Source organism: Eptatretus burgeri, chromosome 2 (assembly GCF_056783735.1).
Source record: "Eptatretus burgeri isolate ZD-2024b chromosome 2, Ebu_testis_v1, whole genome shotgun sequence".
In the NCBI taxonomy this organism is placed as follows: domain Eukaryota; kingdom Metazoa; phylum Chordata; class Myxini; order Myxiniformes; family Myxinidae; genus Eptatretus; species Eptatretus burgeri.
Window position 1 is genome coordinate 72,460,140 of NC_140962.1, and position 24,284 is coordinate 72,484,423.

General features: G+C 46.7%; 1 protein-coding gene across 3 annotated transcripts in view; it reads right to left on the bottom strand.

Annotated features, from left to right (window-relative positions):
* LOC147032307 (ubiquitin-associated protein 2-like) overlaps positions 1-24,284 on the bottom strand; it is a 149,845-nt gene that overhangs the window by 115,823 nt on the left and 9,738 nt on the right. For all 3 annotated transcript variants that reach the window (XM_085869798.1, XM_085869799.1, XM_085869797.1), the window contains exons 4-8: positions 23,336-23,446; positions 16,046-16,262; positions 14,560-14,628; positions 14,214-14,256; positions 13,832-14,048 (exon numbers count right to left, since the gene is read on the bottom strand). In XM_085869798.1, the coding sequence (XP_085725924.1) occupies positions 13,832-14,048; positions 14,214-14,256; positions 14,560-14,628; positions 16,046-16,262; positions 23,336-23,446 (657 nt within the window). The remainder of the gene's footprint in view (positions 1-13,831; positions 14,049-14,213; positions 14,257-14,559; positions 14,629-16,045; positions 16,263-23,335; positions 23,447-24,284) is intronic.

The following is a 24,284-nucleotide window of genomic DNA, read 5'->3' on the forward strand; positions in this document are numbered from 1 at the left end:
AGTCAGGTGGGTGGGTGGAGAAGGCAACGAGTGTGAAGAAGATGGGGTGGCAGGCGCACGCAGAGACCGATCCAAAGCCAGGCAAGGAAGAAGAGGATGACCACGACACGACGCTCTGGACGGCTTCGCGATTCGTCCTTTATAGACCCTGCGGTGTAGTGCGGGTGCCACCCTGAAGCGATACGCCGTCACCCGAATTGAGCGCTCCCATTGGGCCCCGGCCACCACTCAACCCGACCATCATGGGCAGAAGCGGCCTTACTTTACATTCGGCAAGACATGTCCAAGCTGCGGAATCGTCTCGCTCTGAACCCTGCGATATGAATTGCCTTGCACCAAACTCTCAGGCCATGCTCCGGCGACTGGACAAGGGCCGCGTCGGTCCCGCATGCTCGCTCGGGCACCCCGGCACGCTGCGGTTGGTGCTGATCTATGTGCTTTCTTTGTCTGTACGCCATGCGGCCCGGGCGATCTGGGCCGCACAGCATGACTCTACTTGGTGGCAGCTGCGTTTGGGCGGAGGAGCGGGAGGATGTCTGCCGCCCGCGGGAGACATCCGCGGCCATGGTGGTGAGCAAAGACCGACGGTAAGACGCCGTTGCGAACCAGTGTGCAGACCCGAATGAAGATGTGTGCTATTCGTGCCCTGTTCTGTGGGATAACTTATCACGGGGCTGCGCGCTGATCCGCCATTGAGCATGCGGTTATCCATCCCCGTGTCGATCTTCACAGCTGTGGTGTGTGCAGTGCCGGCCCTGATCTGTCTCATGAATTTAAGGAAAAGATTGGATATAATCATCAGATGCATTAATAGATTGAAAAGAACGCCATCAAGGACGTCGTAGAACGCTACGGATGCCATAGAAATGCCGTGGATGCAGTCGCAGAAAAGAAAGAAAGAAAGAAAGAAAAAATAAAAATAAAAAAATAAAACTACCGCGTACGTCCTGTACGGCAGGGTCGAGGTTGTTTGTTTGTTTGCTTTTGCGAAGATGCATTCTTATTGTGTAGGGTGTGGCTGCAGTTTTTACAGGTGGTCGACTGAGTGCAGTACCTGCTTTGATTTATTTCAGGAATAAGAGGAAAAGAGTTGGAATGAAGATAGAGATATACAGTCAACCCCCGCTTCATCGTGGTTCACCTATCGCGCCCCCGGTTCATCGCGGGTTTCCCCTTGGAACGTAACTAATTTTTTCTGCGGATTCCCCCGGTAATAATATATAAAATATAAATTATTTAAGCAATAAATTATAACGCGTGGTGCTCGACCAGTCACACAACGCACGAGACAAAGTTTCGCTTGTGAACTTCGAATATTTTCTACGTTTTTTCTCCAAGCCCCACGATGCCGCCCAAACGCCCTGCACCTTCTAAGGCTTCTGGCAAAGAACCGAAGCGCCAGAGGAAGGTTCTGGGACGCTCCAGGAGAAGGTTAAGGTAAAGGTGCTCGATATATGCTTCGGGAAGGAAAAAGGTTTGCCGCCGTTGGACGAGCACTGCTCATACCCAGCACCTCAAAACCGACCAGACCAGAGTAGTCAATCTCCGGCACCTCAAACCCAATCACTGCGAAACCGACCAGACCAGACTCGATCTCCGGCACCTCAAACCCAATCACTGCCAAACCGACCAGAGCAGATTAGTCGATCTCAGGCACCTCAAACCCAATCACTCCCAAAACGACCAGACCAGACGAGTCGATTTTTTGGGGAGGCGTCCATTCATCGCGGATTTTCACTCAGCGCGGGGAGGTTTGGAACATAACCCCCGCGAGAAACGGGGGATTACTGTAATCAGACCGAACTGTGAGGTCCACACAACGCACTTCGTCCCGTTTGACCCATTAGAGATGAGGGAAAAGTCTAACTGTACATATTGTTACGTTTGAGGGGGGGGTATGCATTCAAAGGGTAATTAGGATGTTTAATTAGGTATGCCATGCTGTTCGAGTTTACCAGGATGTCGATGTAATCAGTAGCAATTCAGTGGTGATAAGTTGTCTAGTAAATGTTCATTTCTTCAAGGGGGGAAATGATAATTGGCACGTAATTAGATAGGGACACGGGATAGGGTAAGTGTGTCTGCGTAAACCCCTTTTTGGTATTCTCTGGAGACTGGCCGTGACGTCACAGGACAGTGCAGCGGATGGCTCCGCCCCGTGATCACGATTGGCAGAAGGCCACGGCGGTGGGCCAATAAACGGCTCAATTGGAAGTGACGAGGACAGGAGGATAAAAAGGTTCTGTTCGGGGTCGAAAACGAAGAGGAAGAAGATTACAACCAAAAGATCGTGTTTTTTTTGGTGTGGAGACTGTTGCGCGGAGAGCATCCTTGTTGTTGTGCAGATTCGATCGTGTTCTTCATCGTGTCTTGGAGCCTTGCTGAGCCTCGTGCCTCACCTTGGTTGGCTCTGGGGTTCTGCTGACTCGGAGTACGGGGTCGAACGGCGGGCGGACCTGCCTCCCTCTCCTGCTCGCAACTTGGCGCCAGAACTGGTTTCCTGGCGGCTGTGAGCGGACTTGGGCCAAGACCAGGAGGTCGACAGCACCACGGTTTCTCCTGCCCCCCTGACGAGAGCAAGGCCAGCTCGTCCGACGCCGATCCAGGGACAGTTGCGTCCACACCACGGTCCAGCCTGACCACCAGAAATAGCTACGGTGTGTGTGTGTGTGTGTGTGTGTGTGTGTGTGTGTGTGTGTGTGTGTGTGTGTGTGTGTGTGTGTGTGTGTGTGTGTGTGTGTGTGTGTGTGTGTGTGTGTGTGTGTGTGTGTGTGTGTGTGCTTGGCACCTTAGAAGGTTTGAGATCTCTATATTCATTGGAATTGTCTGTGTTTTTCCCTCAGCACTGCTGGAAGCAGCATGGTCTTTAATGGCGAGTAGTGGACACGGATTAATCTGCTTGCTTCGGTGGTACAAAGATCACCTTCTGGGGACTCGGAATGCAACTGGCCAGTTGGATATCACTTTGTGCGCACTTGTGCCCTTATCGCCTAGCATGTGCAACGTTGGCGAGTTTTAAAAGCATCGAACCTGGCATGTGCAACGTTGGCGAGTTTTAAAAGCATCGAACCTGGCATGTGCAACTATGGGGAGTTTTAAAGGCAGCGCGAGGAGAGGGCGAGGCAGCGCGAGGAGAGGGCGAGGCAGCGCGAGGAGAGGGCGAGGCAGCGCGAGGAGAGGGCGAGGCAGCGCGAGGAGAGGGCGAGGCAGCGCGAGGAGAGGGCGAGGAAGCGCGAGGAGAGGGCGAGGAAGCGCGAGGAGAGGGCGAGGCAGCGCGAGGAGAGGGCGAGGCAGCGCGAGGAGAGGGCGAGGCAGCGCGAGGAGAGGGCGAGGCAGCGCGAGGAGAGGGCGAGGCAGCGCGAGGAGAGGGCGAGGCAGCGCGAGGAGAGGGCGAGGCAGCGCGAGGAGAGGGCGAGGCAGCGCGAGGAGAGGGCGAGGCAGCGCGAGGAGAGGGCGAGGCAGCGCGAGGAGAGGGCGAGGCAGCGCGAGGAGAGGGCGAGGCAGCGCGAGGAGAGGGCGAGGCAGCGCGAGGAGAGGGCGAGGCAGCGCGAGGAGAGGGCGAGGCAGCGCGAGGAGAGGGCGAGGCAGCGCGAGGAGAGGGCGAGGCAGCGCGAGGAGAGGGCGAGGCAGCGCGAGGAGAGGGCGAGGGAGCGCGAGGAGAGGGCGAGGCAGCGCGAGGAGAGGGCGAGGAAGCGCGAGGAGAGGGCGAGGAAGCGCGAGGAGAGGGCGAGGAAGCGCGAGGAGAGGGCGAGGAAGCGCGAGGAGAGGGCGAGGCAGCGCGAGGAGAGGGCGAGGCAGCGCGAGGAGAGGGCGAGGCAGCGCGAGGAGAGGGCGAGGAAGCGCGAGGAGGGGGCGAGGAAGCGCGAGGAGGGGGCGAGGAAGCGCGAGGATGGGGCGAGGCAGCGCGAGGAGAGAGCGAGGAAAGGCAGCGCGAGGGCAGGCAGCACAAGCCGAGGGCGAGGGCACGGTAAGGAAGCGCGAGGCGAGGGCACGCAGCACAAGCCGAGGGCGAGTTAGCAGAGCATGCATGTTATACTTTATGAGCACGCACACACACAGAAAAAAAGAAAAAAACAGGTTAAATGGCAAACAGCTTGGAAACTAGACATCATCAAATGTATTTTGCCTTGAAACTCAGAGAAAGCACATCGTTTCTAAAGCAATTGCTTATTTTGTACGACTCAGTCACGAGCATAAAGGAAAATGTGATCCCTCATATGCTGCTGAAGTTAAAAATTAAAACCTCCGAGATACGGGACGAAACTTTGCCACCACGGTGCCCGCGTAACCAAACATGCAGGCACACACACACCACACACACAAGCACAGTCCCTAAATCACAGAGCCATATACACCCATACATGTACCTCCACCTTGTCGCAACTGCCGACTTTCCATCCCGATCGGGACACAAATTTTACCACCATCGACTGTAGGGCGCTCGGCAAGCGGCTTGAGCACTCCAGAAAGCACTCCAAATAAATTGTTGGCAAGCGATAGCAATGTCCAAACTAGAGGGGGAGCAACTCGGGAGAGTGCAAGACCTCCGCCGCCAATACTGCTGGGTCACTCAAGTGAACCTTCTATTCATTAAATTCATTAAATATGTCAACAGTGCTGACATTGAGAGTTCTTTTCTCCAACAATTTTTTTTTTTTGGGGGGGGGGGTTGGAAATCACTCAAAACATGTAGAACTGCAAAAAAAAAAATTTTCTCTAACAATTTGTTTTTTTGGGGGGGGGTTGGAAATCACTTAAAACATGTAGAAATGCAAAAAAAAAAAATTCTAAATTTTTTGGGGGGGGTAACAATTTTTTTGGGGGGGGTTGGAAATCACTTAAAACATGTGGAAATGCAAAAAAAAAAAATTCTCAAACAATTTTTTTTGGAGGGGGGGGTCCAAGTACAAAATGTAATGGCATGATCCTTGGACCATACCTAACCCCCCTCCCCCCACCAAGTTTTGTCGAAATCCGTCAAGGAGTTTTTCCGTAATACTGTTCACAAACAAACAAACAAACAAACAAACAGAAAGGGGTGAAAACAGTAACCTCCATCCATCTTCGAAGATGGCGGAGGTTAATTAGACAAATGAACACTTGTTGTTTTTTTTAATGAGTTGCAACTGCTGCCAAGTTCAATTCTGGAGCTTAAATTTTGTAATTCCGATTAGTTTAAGAGATGCTCAAGGTTATGGCATGTGTGGAAATGAAATAAAGCCACCAACGCTGGCATCTCCAGGAGTTTGTAAGCATTGCAATGCATCCAGCGATTCATAGTTTTGATGATCAGGAATTTGATAATATGAATGAGGAAAGTGTAAAAACAAACAAACAAACAAAAAAAAACAAACAAGAAACTATAGTGAAGAAATCGTTGCGGCCTGTTCCAAATCAAAGCATGGTTGATCAGGCCAAAAAGCATGGTGGCTTCAGACCCCAGCAAGGGAACCCAGGCTCTGCCTTAAAACCCCAGAAAGTGAGGTGGCCAAGGATGGCACCTGATAAAGGATATAATTAAATAAGGCTGTTAATAATCTTCTAAAAGGGGTGTTTTAATTAACCCAAACACCCAATTTTCACTGATGCACTTCCTTGGAGTTCCCTTAGTAGGTTTACAAAGTTTGAGGCTGCTGGATTTCATGGTTTTGGAGTTATGGAGAAGACACACTGACATTCATCAATATAGATGAGGGCCATCAGAGGTGAATCAAACAGAATTGGCCAAGAGAGGGGAAGCCCCATAAAGACTCCCTTTTTCTAAAAGGCATCTTCTCCATCTGGGGCCCCAGATAGCCGACCAACAATCGCTCATCCAGGTTGGCAGAAACTCCCAACTAAAATGTCGAGTGGATAAAGATCGCAGATATCAGATTAGCCGATATCAGTATGGGCCCACACAAGAGGTTGCGGAAAGTGATTTGAGCACAATTACCCCAAGGCACCGACGACAGTGCAGGGCCCTTAGCAGACATATACCTTCTGGGGGAGCCTCATCAAATTCCGCTGAAGCAAAGGGGTCCACATGTTGTGAGACTTCATGCAGAATGCGACAAGACCACCTTGCTCCCTCAATTTTATCTGGGGGGGAGGGGGAGGGGCAGTCCGATTCCAGATAGTCTGATAGAACGCCATCAAAGCAAAGATAGGACAAGTCTCCGCAAAACAGCCAGAGGGTGGGAGAAATGCCAAGACTTCTGCCTATGGTGTGTAAAAAAAAACCCCCCTTCCAGATGTTGGAGGCAGCCTCCTCAGATTTCGGAACTCACTCCCCCCAGACGCAGAGTTAGCACCCCACTTTTCAAGGAAGAGAACCGTTCCACCGGGGTAGGTTGGATATCTAACGATCCACGACAGCTGTACCCATTTGCACAGATCTTAGGCTCTTGCCTGGATAGAATCCAGGGGGAAAAGTTGTCTCGCCACATTCTTTCATAAGATTGCACAACATATGTACCCCTTCACCTCAGTGGGAGGATATAGGGCTCCGAGCATGTTCCATGGAATCAACGACCCACAAAAAACATCTGTCGTCATGAAAAGAACATACAATGATTGCAATCTCAAATTACTGTCTATTTTAAGCCTTTAAAAATAAACTTGTCGAGATTAACAAAAAGTTTGTGTTTTTGTTCATCCATATGCTCAGCTTTGGAAAAAAAGTCACCAGACATGTGGATTTTGCTCCAGATCTGTTTTGGCCTTTTGGTTTTTTGTTTTTTTTTTGCTTTTCTTTTGAACTTTCAGTTAAAGGAATGATGGCAGTGCTCCCTTTCACAAGCACAATTTTAATGCTCACTGCAAAAAAAGAACCATGAAGTGTGTGTGGCAAGGCAAAACATGCAGACCGGACACATTGCCTCAAAGAGGTGAATGAGCCGACTGCATCTCAACCAACAATCCAATGCATTCATGCAATAAATCACAAACCAGTGTTTGTTGCGCTGCTACTCCTACAGTTCTGGGTCAATTACATCCAGACTTGTTACAGAGGATCAGCATGACTCCAATTCTTGTGTGGGGTTCTTTTTATATGCCTGGTGTTGGCTTAATGGTTAGGGTGCTGGGCTTGGGATTTTTGTATCAGAGTTCAAATCCCCCTTGGCTGTTGAATCAATTCCAAGTGGAGTTGACTCTGCCCATCATCCTGCCGAGGTCGGCAAAATTAGTGCCAGCATGCTGGTATCCTGTGCCGGAGTGGTGTCCCGTCCAGGATTGTGCCCAATAACCAAGGAGACTGCTTTGGCAGCACCAACGCTTTGCACAGAGTATGTTCCCAATGGATGGATGGATGGTGGTTTTTATCTTTGCCGGTGAAGGAAGGATGCAAATTCTCTATGTAAATGTGCATCATGCAACACTGCTCCAGGTGGGGGAGAGTATTACAAGACTCCACCATGTACAGTGCAGTATTCCTGTCCCCACATTTTCCAGTGCAGTGAGGTGTTTTGACTTTATAAGCAGGAGGTATGGTTTTTCTTCATACAGGTGCTTGGGTTTTTTTTTTGTGAGCGACTGACTCAGCTGTCAGTTGCATATACACCGCCCAAATCTCTGACCTAAAACTTTTAAAAACCACAGTTTGCCATGGATGCTCGCTTTCCATCAAACATTCTTTTTTTCCAACTTCAGTGCCAACTCACCCCCCTCACCCCTCACTCTCACTCTCAAAGCAACCATCCCACTCTTCTCCCTCCAAGCCTCCCTCTCACCTCTCTCAAAAATTCCCCCTTCACCTTTCTCCCACCTTTCATCCCCCTCACTCTTCCTTCTCAAAGTTCCCCCTCTCATCCACCAACCTTCCTCCCTCCACTGCCCTCTCACCTCCATCTCTTCACTCCACCTCCTCAAATCCTCAACTGCCTTCTTCCTTGTCTCTTGTCCCCCCTCTCCCCCAGCACCACAGAGCCTTTTCTCCTCCTCATTCGGCCCCCTCCTCGCTATTCTGCAATACCCCACACTCCTTCAGCAACCCTCCTTACCTGCCCCCCTCGTCCCTTGTCCTACCCTCCCCCTCCCCCTCCACCTCCTGCACCCAAAGCCTCCTCCCCTTCCTCTTCATTAAAAGTGTGGACCTCAAATATCTGGGGCCTTCGCTCAAACCTTTCAGATCTTTCCATACAGGTTGCCACTGACAAACCAGACATTATCTGCCTAACAGAAACTTTCCTCTCCCAAGACGTGTCTGACTCCCAAGTATCTCTCCCTGGTTACTCCCTCTTACGGTATGACAGACCTGAGCCTCGTCCTGGTGGAGGTGTTGCTCTCTTCATCAAAGACTCTATTCATCACTCTCCATACACTGCTCTCACTCCCCCACACCCCCAGGAATACCTCTGGCTTCGGCTTCACCTCCACTCCCACCTCATGTTTATATGTGTACTGTACCGTCCACCGAACAGTGATGACTCCATCTACACCTCACTCTCTGAAAACATGGACCATCTTCTATCTTCTCATCCAAACTCTCTCTTCCTCTTATGTGGTGACTTCAATTGTCATCACGCCAGTTGGCTCGGTGTGGGTACCTCTCTCACCTGCCATGGCACCTCAGCAAAAGCTTTTGCGACTCATTGGGACTGACTCAATCGGTCAACTTCCCGACCCGGATCTCAACCAATGGTACTCCATCTCTTCTGGATCTGATTTTGACAAATTTCCCTGACAATATCTGCTGCTCTTCCTTCGCTCCAATTGGTTCTTCTGACCATGTCCTTGTCAAAGTGGACATCTCTCTGGCTGTAGATCAGAGAACCACCTCACTGCCGTAGAGTCTGGCATTTCACTCAAGCAGACTGGCAGGGTCTCCAAGCAGCCATCAAACTTAGAGACTGGTCTCCTATCACTACTTACTCAAACATCAACTCATCCTGGGAATTCTTTCAAAGAAACTTGCTCTCCCTCATGCGCAGATTTATCCCCTCTCGTGTTCAGTTGTCTTACCCTTCCTCCCGCCCTTGGTTTAATGAAGTTTGTGGCGAGGCAGTTGTCCTGAAACAACTTGCCTTTGCCTCATGGAAATCAAACCCAACTGAGGGCAATCTCAGTTCTTTCCACAAAGCTCAGAACAAGTGTGTATCTACCCTCAGGAGAGCCAGAAAACAACATCTTTCTCATCTCAAGTCTGAACTCTCAAACCTCTCTCCCTCCTCAAAATCCTGGTGGCATTTAATCAAATCTGTTTCTGGTGTATGTTCCCCCTCCATCCCCTCCCTTACCTCAAATGGCCGCACTGCTGATTCCACACGTGATAAAGCTGAATGTCTAAACTCGGTGTTTGCAGCTAAATCTTGTGTCCTAAACCCATCACTATCTCTACCCACTTTACCCAGTCGCACCCAAATGTCCCTGGACTCTGTATCCTTTTCTCCTGACAAGGTGGAGAGCTTGCTTTCAAACCTCGAGTCAGATTCTGCAACCGGTCCAGACGGCATCAGCCCACGTGTCCTCAAAGCCTGCTCTTCTGCTCTTGCTCACCCTCTCTCTGTTCTATTCACCCTCTCATTTGCCCAAGGTCATCTGCCATCTGCTTGGAAATCTGCTAACATCACTGCCCTGCATAAAAAGGTGCAAAAACAGATCCCTGTAACTACAGACCAATCAGCCTTCTCCAAATCATCAGCAAGGTGATGGAATCCATCATCGCTTCAGACATGAAATCCTTCCTCTTCTCCAATGGCTTGATTTCCAATCATCAATTTGGTTTCAGACCAGGTCACTCTACCCTGGATATGCTGCTTCTGCTCTCCCATCAATGGATGGAGGTCCTCAATGCCAGACAGGAAATCCGAGCCGTATCCCTGGACATATCACATGCTTTTGACACAGTCTGGCACCCTGCCCTACTCACCAAACTCTCTTCCCATGGTATTCAAGGCCATCTCCACTCATGGCTCGCAGACTTCCTCTCCTGTCGCAGTCAACGTGTGGCCCTAAATGGAGTTCTTTCATCCCCTCTTCCTGTGCAGGCTGGAGTTCCTCAAGGTAGCGTTCTGGGCCCTGTTCTTTTTCTGGTTTTCATCAATGATCTCTCGGACTCTCTGGAAAATCCTCTATTTCTCTTTGCCGACGACTCCACCCTCTGCCGTACCATCTGTCATCCCTCAGACCAGCAAGCAGCAGCTTCTTCGCTCACTGCAGATCTGGATAAAATCACAAACTGGTCCAACACGTGGAACATGTCTTTCAATCCAGACAAATCTCACACTCTCACGATGTCTCTTCGAAAGGACCGTTTACAAACCCCCCCCATCCACTTTCTCAACAATCCTCTGGAAGAAGTCTTTTCTTTCAAGCTTCTAGGTCTCACTATCTGCCATGACCTTTCCTGGGAAAGTCACATTTCCAACCTCGCCTCAAAAGCCAGTCGCCGACTGGGAATCCTCCGTCGTGCTAAGTCCTTCCTCGGCCCTCTTGAGCTCCTGACCACTTACAAAGCTTTTGTCCGTAGCCTGATGGAGTACTGCTCTCCCCTCTGGGCTGGTGCTCCTGCCTCCCACCTTTCTCGGCTTCACGCTGTCGAAACCAGGGCATTTAAGATAATCGGCATCTCCCGCAATGAAGCCGAGTCTTTGGGCCTCTCACTCAATCACCGCAGGTTGGTCGGTGGTCTTTCTGTCTTCTACAGACTCCTCTCCAGCCTTGCCCCCCCTGCTCTCTCTGCGATTTGTCCCCACCAGATTTCCACAGGGCGCTCAAGGTCCGCCAACAACCCCCTTCTGGTAAAACTACCAAAATCACGAATTATTGCTCACCTTCACTCTTTCATTCCTCTTTTTTCCCACCTTTGGAATAAACTTCCTCACTCTATTCTTTCCCATTCTTCCCTCCAGGCTTTCAAAACAGCTGTTCACCACCACCTCTTATCTTCCCCCATCCAAATCCTCGATCTTTTCTACCCCCGATAATCCACCCAAGTCCACTTCCTTCATTTCTCCTGCTTTCCTTCCTGAAAGTCCCCGAAATGTCCATCTTCTCTTCGCCATGTTCCCCGTCCCATCCCCATCCCTCTCCCTTCCACAGTTCACCTAATGTGTCTGTTCCCCACTGTTTTGTCCCTTCCACTCCCGCCCCTCTTGTCTCATGCCTCCTTGCTGTGAGTTGTGTGTTAGCTCTCATACGAGCCTCGACCAAGGTATACAAAAAAAAAAAAAAAAAAAAAAATAAGTACGAGTCAGAAGAACATGTTGCTTGCATGGAACAAGATCGCCCGTAGGGTGGGCACTCTGCTAGTATAAATTGATTCTCGAAAACTCACTGATTTCCAGAAGTTCAACCAATATATTTTGCTGCCAGCCAGAATTCAACCCACAATCTTGAGCATCAGTCTCAATATCATGATACTTATGACTGAAAACTTTGTGATGGTTGGGAAGTGATTCACGGAACAAAAATTTCATGCAAAATAATTTGACAATACAACATTGAGAACAGCCACAAGACTTTGTGGATGCCACACTTCAATTTCACCAAATCCAAACAACAGCATGCATCTGATTGTCTCAGCCAAGCCTAATCCCGATGTAGGGTCCGGCGATATATTGATATACCCGTATTGGAATTCTGAATATACCGGAACACCAAAAAATATAACCGGTATATCACCAACAAATCGAAGAAAGGTGTTTACAAATCTTAAATACCGTACAAGATGTACAAAAAAGCTTTGATGCACTCGGCATCTCGGCTCAACATGGAACCGTATGACGTTAAGACATAACAGGAAGTACGAATAGTACGTTTTAACTTTTAACCCTGAGCATCCGAGCACCCAAACAAGCAATCGTGTTTTTCTTTGCCCTCATGGCTGGTTTTAAAGCAATTGTCAATTGGTTATTATTTTATATGAATCGGGTCTGCTTTGAAATCCTTTGCCAAATCAGTGATGTGCAATAGCTATACCGACAGGTATGAAAGCGATAAAAGTATGAAAATACCGGAACAGCGACAACGATGGATTCCAACCTGTGCCGATTACCAACACTGATCTCGCTTTAAAACAAAATCATTTTTAATACGAGTTGAAGTTGGAAGCAAAATAACTGTTATCACCGGGGGGGAGGGGGGGGAAAGAGAAAAAATACTTTGAAAAATTATTGCGGGTCAATGATGTGTATATCAGACCATATAATAGTGTATTTTTGGAACCTGTGTTAAAAAATAAAATAAAAATTGGTTAATTGTTTTTTCTTTTTAAAATAACAGATATACATCTACCAGCATATCGATATCGGGGGGGGGGGGGAATTAATTGACATTAACGGAACCCATCAAGCCTATCCCTATGCAAGCTTCTCTGCAAGTCAGAAAAATAAACCAGAAAAATACACCCGTGTGGGAGTGACGGTCATCTCTGCGAGAAAAAAATCGTCATTTTCGCATTTTTTGCCAACTTTGAAGTCACATGACACGAAAAGGAAAAACGAAAATCCGGCCCAACCAAATTTAGATATTGTCCCATAGATTCATATGCTACAATCAAATTCAAGATCGCTTGAGAAATGGCGGAGGAGATAGAATTTGAAAATCGTCATTTTCGCAACTTCAAAGGCCTCGTGACCTTGACCTTCGGTGACCTTGAAAGTCATACCATCGTGTACGTCTCATCGACCTCTATCAGGATCACTAATGACCAGATCTTCCGCTTCAACTTCATTGTGAACGGACGGACGGATCGAAGGACATCGACAACCATATTATTAGGTCATGCTCGAAGAGATGACCTAAAAAGGCAACTCAAAGCCAGAACACCAAGACATCCCACCCCCTTCCCCCCCCCCAACCAAGAAAAATAAAACCAATGTCACCCGCAGGGTGACCCGTATCTTGCCAAAAGGTGACCACGTGTGACTTCTTTAAGGTCACAATGAGGTGAACAGAGCTGCTATCAACCAGGAGCGACTCCTTGAGGAATATCTGCCTACGAGAGATTCCGATGAGAATCGTTCTACAGAGTAACCATGAAAAATATGCTTTTCCTTCATAACGTCACCAAATGACGTCATAATGTCTCAATCTTGACATATCTAGAAAGCACTCATTGAGGTGTTCAATTTGAGGTACTACACGATATGGTTCCTAAAACTTGAAAATTTGACCTTGGGGTCAAATATGTTTGACCTCAGGCGCTAACCATGAAGGTCAAGGCCAATCACCACCAAAAACTAATCAGCTGAGCGCCAGACCATATACTACATTCCCATAAAGTTTGGAGACGATTCGATTAAAATTACTCAAAAAATAAGGGTTTCGTCGACTCCCATGATTTGCGACAATGTGACCTTGACCTTCAAAATTTGTGCGCTGAAAGGGACCTCTATAGGCCTCTGATATGCAAAGTTACAAAAATTTCCAATGATAACTGTGCTCTGCAGAATTTATGTGTGATTACAGACAAACAAAACAAAAACAAAAAATAAAAATAAAAAAAAACCTTCCTAGCTGACTAACATATCTTGCAAAAACTTCGTTTTGGCAAGATAATAAATAAGAAAATTTAAAAGTGCAGAAAACTACTAGAGCCAGGCCAAAGGAAGCAAAATGAGCAAGTTCCTAAATAAGGACATCAATCGATATTTCACATGATGTAATGCGAATGACATTCAATATTCTTTAGCATAGGTTATACAAGAGAATATACAAGTAACTCGCAATAAATACAGACGAACACACCAAATAATGGACAAACAAGCTTTACTCAAACAGCAGTAAACGTTTGATGAAAACCAAGTGTCAACAATCAAACATTCAAGGATGTTAATCATCCACACACAAACATTAATTTATTTCACAAATCGCTTCCTTCATCTTCATCCCAGAATAAGTTACTCACATCCTCATTCCAGTCCTCTGCAGGCCATTCATCAAGACTTGGACGCCAGCCACCATCACCGGCAAGTTCTTCGGCATTGTTCCTTCTGCCATTACCGCTGGGACCCCATTCCGTAGGCGTTCTTCCCCACTCCACCTGACCGCTTCCAGTAGATCCTGTACCCCATTCTCCAGCTGTCACCAGTAGAGAAGCGGCAGGAGAATCAAGAGCTACAGGCCTGGAAGACAGACATCAATGAGCATTGAGAGCATCAAGTAAAATGCAGAGGAGGGTGGGGGGGGGGGGGGAATTGAAAAGGTAAACAAATGTTTTTCTTCAAACTTTTTTTTAATGGGGAGCCAAAAAGAAAATAAAAACAAAAATAAAAAACACCCTGACTCACCCCATGCCCATTCTGCCCCGAGGTCTTCCTCGTCCAATACCACCTACACAGTTAAAGCAGCAGAGATATATAAAAAATATATATACCTGTATATATATATATACATATAGATAGTAGCAATAAAACAAATATTCCAAATGCGAAGTAGAGGTGCAGCAGTGAAAAGGAAGGTGAAGTTAGCCTCTTCGGTGTTCTCATTTTAACACAGGATGTTGCGACTCCCAGTCAAAGCCCCGATACCATGATGACCGTTCATAATCTATATGTGGCATTTGCAAAAGCTCTTCAAAGAAACTTGGATCACTGTTCAAATTGGAATTAATTGTAGAGTAGACAAAGGACCAACCTCTACCCCTGCGGCCTCTGCCTCCACTCATGTCAGATCTTGACTCGATACCATTTTCCTGTCCACGGCCTGAAATGTGTACAACATACAACCAGTTTGATGTAGCTGTAACACAAGTTTTCCATTGCATATTGGGAAGGGGTGGAGACTGAGCATTTTCAAGAGTTAAATGAATGAAAACATTTTTTTTGCAAGCACAACAAACAAAAAAGGCAAATCCAAAGAAGCAAGAAAAAAAAAGTGTGACACGTGCGCATGCACGAATACCAGTTGTCCACGCCAAACCTTATTAAATCACTTGAAAACTTGTAGCTTGTGAACTCGTAATATCCACTCACTTCAGAAACAAAATATAACATCAATACACCTCCCTCTGTGACCGGTTAATGACCCTCGTGGGATAGAAGATTTATTTCATAGCAATTTCTTGATACCCTGAGCACATATGGTAAATTTGGTGGAGATCGACAAAGCAGTTTTCAATTCCGCAAGGTTCAGAGATGCATCGACAATTGCCAGGTCATAGCATTACGGTTTACAGAAGTTTAGTCTTCAAAAGAAAGAAAGAAAGAAAGAAATTTGCATCATCTCATGACAATATTTACTCACACCTCACCAATGCGGTCGAATATGTTTGTGCCCTCTGAGTATTGCACCAAGAGAAAACAACAGTTCGAGTCAGCACCTGCATTGAGTGCATTCAAGGTTCAATTTGATATTACCCAGAATGTGAAGATTGCAGGACAATTCAAAACTGGAGCAAAATCGATGGTGCACCATCGCAAATCCCCATGCTCCCACCAAAAGCAAAGTTAAACGATAAACGGCACTCTGTAAGGCGCATACCACTGCCAGGCTGAACAATTTACGTTGTGTGTCCCACCGATAGGCTGGATCTACATCTGAACCTTAACCAAAACCTAATTATCTTGTTCTCGTCACCTACCCAACTCATCCATCTAGTTTTGTCATAATGCATCCATAACGTTTTGAGATACCATTCTATTTATAGCTTTTGGCCCAATCTTTCAATGGTGAAGAATCACTTTAAAAATTATAGTATCCGGATCTTCACCAAAATGTAATGAATTTTCTGTCACACATCCAACCTGTCCACAAAGTTTTGTCCAAATCCATCTAGAACTTTGAAACATTGTGCTATATATAGTTTTTAGCCCCATCATTCAAGAGTGAATAATCACTTAAAAAAAACTCTAGTATCCAGATCTTCACCAAAATCTATTCAATTTGTCCTCGTCACACTCCCAACCTATCAACCAAATTTCGTCCGAAACCGTCCACAGACAAACAGCCTGGGGTGAAAACGTAACATCCATCCACCTGCAGTGGCAGAGGTAATAAACCTGCAAGATAGACAGTGCGTGGACATGAAAAAGTCCACAAAACACGAAAGGTGGTCAAGAACTACAATATATTCACTTTTGAAACAAAAGTAACAGACCACACATGAGGAACTCAAACTCACCTTCTCTCAACCTCCCCAACGGTCCTCGCCCTCTGCGGAGTCCTCCACCTGCCATTCTTCCACCCCTTGCCCCTCCACCACTCATCCCATCTCTCTCTCTTCCCTCCCCGGCAACAGGTGCGATAGAAGCATCCGTCCCACGCTGTCCAGATCCACCAGCGCCTCCAGATGCCGTACCCCCTACTCTAGGTTTCCGTCCAACAGTTTTCCACAAGCCCTGTACAAGGTGGAAGAGGGAAAAGACATTCAGAGAGATGATATTTTAACAAACCAGGTTTCCATAATATCAGCACTGTCATCCATAAAACGTCATTAATCTACAGTTCAGAAGCACTTACAAATGGTCATAATTTTGGTTCATCCCAAGAGAAGTCTTGAGCAGAAAGGAAAAAAAATCTTCACAAACAGCGTCTGCACTATGCATCTCTTGGCCAATAATGCAAGAGGAATGTGCTTTGAGGAATTGATAAACAGTCATTACTGCTACACCCAGACCAGCTGTGGGACATCATTACTATGAGAACAATCAAGTGACAAGCTTCAAGAATCAAGCATGAACTCAAGACACTTCACTCCTCCACTGCATGGTCACAAACAGGGAAATGTACAAAATGGAGAACGACATTTAGTGGGGGTGGGGTTGGTAGGGGTTAGATTTTTGGCAGGGTATCAGCACAATGGCTTGTTATGAAAACTACCATAGAATCTTTCATGTCCACAAGTGAATGCCATAAGACAGGACAGCCAGCTAAACATCCCCTCAAAAGGGCTTCTTATTCGGTGACAGTTTGCAAAGCACCACGAGGGCAAGTCAAAGGTAGGTTCGAGTACCAGCCTTGCAATAAACCACTGAAAGGAAAGTATACTGCATTTCAGTTCTGTCAACCACAATTTCCAAAGAATTCAAATTGCAGTAAAATCATCCATGAACCCCATCCCTGCAAAAAAATATATATATATATAAATATATATATATATATATATATATATATATATATATATATATATATATATATATATATATATATATAAAAATATAAATATAAAAATACATTGTTTCGAATTTGGAATTCGATTGCACACAACATACAGGTTCCTTTAGCCAGCTATGTCGATAAGTGCTTGTTCCATAGATAGCTCACCTTCCATTGCTTAAATGTTTAGAAATCCATTAGATGTGCTGCGGATCGATTTAATAGTTTGGGAACTAAACAATGGAGACGTCCCTCCCCCTCTTCTGCGAAGAGGAAGAAGAACCCTGCCATCCCGTGATTCATGATGTCAACAACTCCCTCCCACCCGTAGTTGAGCGGGGGATGGATCACAAGGGCATGAGTCACGCCGGGCGCGGGGGGGAGGGGGCGGAGAAGGATAAGAGGAGATCCTTTCTTTGTTCGTGTTCGGAGTTGGAGAAGTGAGTTGCTGAGTAGTCGTTCAGCAGACCTTCGGGTCCTGTTTGGCTTGGGTTCGGGTTGAGGCCTTCGGAAGCTTTTTGCTTCTGCAGAGGAGTTGTTCAGCAGAGCTTCGGGTCCTGCTTGGCTCGGTAGGCTTTTTGGAGAGCTGCTTTGTTTGGAAGAAAGTTGAGCCAGTTGCTCGGCTCGAGCTGCGAATGGTGGATTCTTCTTCTTGGTTCGTGGAGCTCTTTGTCCTCAGTTTGATTCCCGGCTTGGTGAGACTCATCGACCTCTTTTTGGAGGTGGTTCCTCGGGGAAGCGACGCATCGACGGGAAGGATCGGCACCTCGTCTCACCAGCACGTGTTGAGAAGCGCGGGAGGATTCGCGGGAGCTCGGGAAGGATCGCAGCTCACGGCAATTGGATACAGCTCGCTCTCGCTGGAGCCCGGGTCCGAACAACTTGAAGACCACACGAGGTGGAGAGGTTCGAGATAGGCTCTGGGTTTCAGCTCACCTGTCCTCCGAGCTGGAGCTCGTTATTAAAGGCCTCTGTCAGCATTTCTTTGGTGTGTGTGCGTACGTGTGTCCGTGGGCCCGTATAATAAGTGGGAAATTGTTAAGTGCTTTGTGTGCTGTAAATCTTTGCATTGCATTTCGTATAGTCGGAATAGTTCTGCTCTTACGTGCTTCCCAAGTTCCCCATTATCAATAATACCCCAATTGTTAAATGTTTTCAGCTCGTCACGTCGATTCTTTCATTGACTGAGCATTTCGTGTGTTGGGAGTCAGAAAGCTGTTGGTTTGCCGTAAAAGGGGGACATTTGGACCGACGGTTCTCGGCGATTAAGCCGCTCGGAATCGCGCACGGGACAGGCTCGCCTCAGCAGTTTGTTCCGTACGAGTTCCGTCGAGGGTGGAATACCCCGGTAGTTGGATCACGTGGGTATTTAAGTACATTGAAGATTGGCAATCGACCCTACCCCACGTGATCTGCCCATTGGTGTATTTCGGTTCTTGTACAAGGACCCGTCGACGATCTATATTCCGGGCGATCGGTCGGGCCGACTCAACTTGCAGCTCCGTTCAGAGCGGTCGGTTGGCAGCCGACGACCCCGGCACCGTAACTATTATATATATATATATATATATATATATATATATATATATATATATATATATATATATATATATATATATATATATATATATATATATATATATATATATATATATATATACACATATATATATACACATATATATATATATATATATATATATATATATACATATACATACACATATATATATACATACACACATATATATATATACATACACATATATATATATATATATATACACACACACACACACACACACACACACACACACACGACACACACACACACACACACACACACACACACACACACACACACACACACACACACACACACACACACAGGCACTCCTCACTTAACGACCAACATGTTTAACGACTGCGCGGCCTTACGACCAGTCGGTATTGAACGCTGTACGAGAACTTTGGTTGTGGAAACGGCAGCGCGGCGTCTCAGCGCGAGGACCCCGAACCACGACTTCACTTTGAAGGATTCGATGACTAAAATGTTAATCTGAATGTCTACTTTTAGAACTTTAATTTTTTTGGTACATCATTTTTATAATTTTGCCGATTGTATTTTTATGTTCTGCAATATGTAAGAGTTATGCAAATTAAAACAAAGTTATCAAGTTGGAGTTTCCTTTCGACCTTTTCTTTATTCAGAATAAATAAAAACGATTACCTGTATTTACAGTATGCAAACCTAAGTAATGTATATTAGAGCTGATTTCCTCTATTCTGTTTATTACAGTATACTAGTATATAAACATTTAAAAATATACTAAAAATGTTATAAATGGTGCAAAGGTGACATTAAAACAATATCTAAAGATGGTTGACACAAACCCAATACCAGTATGCTTGAAATATCGGTAAGGGGAGGCTCCTCACTTATCGACCAATTCACTTAATGATCAAGTCGTAGGAATGGAACTTGTTCGTGAAGTGAGGATATATGGTATTCACATTCCTGAATGGTCAGAAACCAAGAAAAAAAAAATAGTTCATAGAACATGATACCCCAGTGTTCAGGTAGCTTTATACAGGAAGGTACTTCAGTTAAAAAATATCAAAATCGCTTTGGAAAAAAAAAATAATAATAATAATTACTTTAGTGCTACTTGAAGCAGTCTTGTGCAATAACAAGACGAGGACGATGGCACAATTTAGGAGATGGAGGCTTTATTGATCACCAAAGAACACAGCGTCAATCAGCATCGTACACAGCAATAATCAGTGGAATTTTTTATTGAATTTATCTTCTAAATCTCTCTATAGTACTGCTGCGAATTCGCGCCCGCCGGCGTGCGATCGGCCGCTCGACTCGAATGGCGGCCGCCTCGCCCACCGGACGCACAATTCAGTCGTGACCCTCTCGGAACAACGCCGGGAGCTCGTCACAGGTGGGGGTTTAACCTCACCACGATCGTGCCAATTGCACACCCGCGCAGGATAGGGTCGCTCGCCAAATTTGATCTACCTAAGTACCTGCGCGAATGGTCGACCGGGCGATCGCACCATGCCACAGGCCGACTCCGGACACGAACCGCTTAAGCGGTCCGTTCCGTGCTTCAGTGATAACCGAGCGGTGTTATCTTCAGCCTCGACGGTTCCGATGAATTATTGGGCGTATTAAGCCCACTACGAACCCTTTACGTGAAGCAGGATGGAGGGTCAATAAAGACGACGAAGCGAAACGGGAAAACAGTTCACACAATGCACATTTATTACGCGACACACGGAAAGCACACAAACGCGACACACGGAAAACATATACGGCCAAACAGTCAAAATGCACATGTAGCAGTTAAAACAAAAGAAACGACGCAGAGTTACTACAGACTACGCGCACACACGGCAACACTTATACAGTTCTACTTTACAGACGGCGCCAACACACATTTACTCAAAAGCGAAGGAAAGAAGCCACCCTCATAGACAAGGGGACAGACGGGCCTGTAGGCCAATATGTGCACGTGACCTGAAGGAGCGGCCAGGTCCGCGAGACCGGGTGGGTCCTACCCGCGTCCTCGTGACGCGTTGGCGGACGAGCCGCAGATGTGGCCGCGTGGCTGTGCCCCGACTCCGTGCTCCTTGGCACGACGTTTGGAGTGGGGTGGGAATGGGGCCCCCTTTTTGCACTATCTCAGCACGGGGGAAAGGGGGAATTGTTGATGCCCTGGGGAGGAAAATGGCTGGCTGGCTTGGGTCCCGCGACGAGCTATCTCACACCGCGACCTCGTCGCCGACCGCCGTCCTTCTCGCCTCAGACCCGAACTCCTTAGCCTCTTCCCACAACTCTTCTCCGCCGACTCCAGAACCCAACTCGATGCCTTCGCCACACCGATGACTCGACTCACTCTGCCCTGCCGACACACACTGCTACTGCCACACTCTGCCACGATTCGCCTTGCGTTCGCCGTTTTATAAGCTGGCAGGAGAAAACAATATGCAAATTTCCGGATCAGGATGACCTCGGGGGTGGAGCCACGCTCGCCAATTGGACGGAGGAAAAGTGGGCGTGAACCTCCCCTGATACTAGAATTTGCATATATCGATTTCACACAGACGCACCTGGAGGCGGGGCCAAGCCGCTCCGCGCTTGCTAATTGGACGGATCAGAAGTGGGCGTGTAGCGTTCTTGATCCGAATTCTCCCTCGGAAAGGCCGCTATTTGCACTCGCGGCTCAGTGCGTATCTTGAACGAGCCCAAGACAGCCCGACGCTCAGTGTTCACAGGTGGTGCGGGAATGGCCGTAGAAGGAGAGAGGTGAGGGTGGTGGAGGGTTTATCGGTGGTGGTTTGATGGTTATGGTGCCGTTTGGGAATGACGGTGATGCGATGTTTGCGGGATTGAGTTGTGAAGGTAAAGGTCGTGGCTGTTGGCGTTGTTGTTGTTGTCTGAGGGTTGGAGCGTGGTTGTCGTTGGTGACGATGGCTGGTGTGGTGGTTAAGGTGGTTGTTGTGTGATGGCGATTGAGACGTGGTTGGTTCAAAATAAAGATAGAACAGAAAAACGGCTATCTCAAAGCGTCGCAGCCCGAATGAATCACATTTATTCCCTCTAAACAACGGGTTTGGGGCTAACTACACATGTACTTCGAGTTATCTCACCTACGGGCCCTGAATGGTGGTTTGCGAATTTCCACAGCCGTAACAGTACCTTAGTGGGGCAGATAACAGCAATTTTTGAGAGGAATCGTGCAAATGATAATGCAAGCAACAAATTTGGCACATTTGTTATAGAGGGGATTCTAATCAAATCTGCCTGATTGGCCATTTGAAAATCCAAATTTTGAAAAATCTGAAGAAAAAAAAAATTCGAAAAAGTCAAGATCACGAATCAATGTTGGATGCTGGCTGACATTGGTGAATGTTTCAGAAACATCATCAAAGACGTTCCAAGTCTGCCATGCAGTTTTCTTCCCTTTACCGTGGAAGGCAGACACGACGTCACATCCAGTGAAGGCATGGAAGTATGGGATACCTCAAGCTTTCTCAGGCCCTATTGCAGAAACTACCTCATGGACTGGAATCCATCATGCCTTGGCACCTTGGCCAAAGGCAATCCACATGTTCTCAAGACCTAGTTCCTGTAAGGATGGCAGTTCAGATATTGCTATGACTAGTACGTCTGTGTCATTAGCCTAAATGACAATGGACTTGCGACCATCCGTCGTTGCATCCCTGGCGTGTACAAATATTTGAGTGTCAGCTTCTTCATGACAACATGGAGACACAGCATCCAGTGACTTCCTTGTGTTGCTAATGGCATCTTCTCCTTTTGTGACAATGACTGTGCTTGTCGTCTGTGCTTCACACATCTTTTCCGCAAGGAAGTGAAACAGCTCAGTCTTGTTGCTGTCATCTCGAGGAAAGCTTCTCCAGTTACTTGGGGTCTTACTGGTTCCTGGCACTCTTCTTCTGATTCCTTGCCCCCTTTTCGACCTTGAGTCGGACTTCAGACTTGACTTCTTGTACACATCAAACACTACGTCCACCCTCTCGGACCTGGCACGACAGGATTCCACCTTTGGGATGATGTCTTCTTTAGCATAGTCATCAAATATCTTTGAAGTGCATGGAGGTAGCGCATTGATAAGTGCTGAGCCATCAATGATGACTGCATCTCTCCTTGGTTCTCTGTCTGGGATGTTCACTTGCGCTTCAAGAATTTCAGCCAGCTGTGACTTCAAATTTTTTTGAATTTTTTTTTTTTTTTCTTTCAAATTTTTCAAAATTTGGATTTTCAAATGGCCAATCAGGCAGATTTGATCAGAAAGCCCTGCAGAACAGAAATGCCAAATTTGATGCTTGTTTTATAATTTGCACGATTTTCTACTATCCACGACACTACCTAAACCTTTGCAGCTATGTGAAAGGCAAAATTAAATTATCCCCGACCCCATTCATTTGTGAGTGTAGGGAAGAGTTTTAGGGCCCCAGAAACACTGGTTTACCAATAAGACGAACACCGACTAGGTAAACCCTACATTTTCCTTCACGTGTGCGGGGAAACAACCACATCACGGTCTGCGGCTGCAAAGTATCTGTGTGTTTGCTCTTGTACACTGCTTTGAACAACACACACTATGAAGAGAGTGACAGGTTGACCTATACTAATTTACTTCCACTTTACAGCTTGCAATAATTATTCATGGTATAACAACATACACGGCAAGGTGAAGTGGCACTTTTTCCACAGCCAGCTATTTGCACCCACCTCAAATGGAAAAATAAAAACACAAACACACCATCACCTCCATACCGTGTCCAAATTTCCCTCCAAAAGCTCCTCTGTTGCTTTTGTCACATCTCCATCGCTGTCATGCAGAGCCACAGTGCATTGTTCCTCATCTCGTCCTGTTACCTCCATCAACTAAATTTGAAAATTTGAAAACAGAAGATTCAAAAATAAATAAATAAAAAAGTGATAGAGAAAGGTAAACAAGTCAAAAAGCAGAGGCCACTTCTGAGAATACAAAATGCATACGATCAAGCAAACAGAGCAGTCAGACCCGACTATTCATGGGGTATACGTTCCTAGAAAATGCCGCGATTGTCAGGGTATTGTTTCAATGGGAAAAATAGCTCCGCAAAGCAGGCGTAACCCCTCAGCCCATGCATTATAAATGGAGGCAGTGATATCATGATGATGCAGTCAGTTGGAGCACGTTGGACGTCATCTCGAAAATCAATCAGACTTCAAGATGGCTACCGTGGCGGCTTGTGAAAATCGCAGCGCGCCCATTTTCGAAAGGAACCTTCCTCTACTCAAACCCCAACACACCCTGCAAAAATGGATTTAATCGGACAAGGCGTTCTCCTCGAAATGGACGGAAACCAATTTCAAGATGGCTGCCATGGAGGCCACATTGAAAATCGCAGCGAGCCCATTTTCAAAAGGAACCTTCCTCTAATCAACCCCAACATACCCTGCAAAAATGGATTTAATCGGACAAGGCGTGCTCCTCGAAATTGACGGAAACCAAAAGTTGACGGACGCCCGAACACCGAAGTATGAACTTTGACCTCTGTGACCTTGAAAAGTTGGTCAAATCAAAAACCCGGGTTATAAATCATGTATCCTCATCAGATATACCTGTGATAAAAATTTGGCGATGATCCAGCCATTCGTTCAGGAGAAATAGCCATTTTCTAGGTTTTCAGTTTTGGCCCCCTGGTGGCCGAGCTGAGAATCAAATTGCACTCATTAT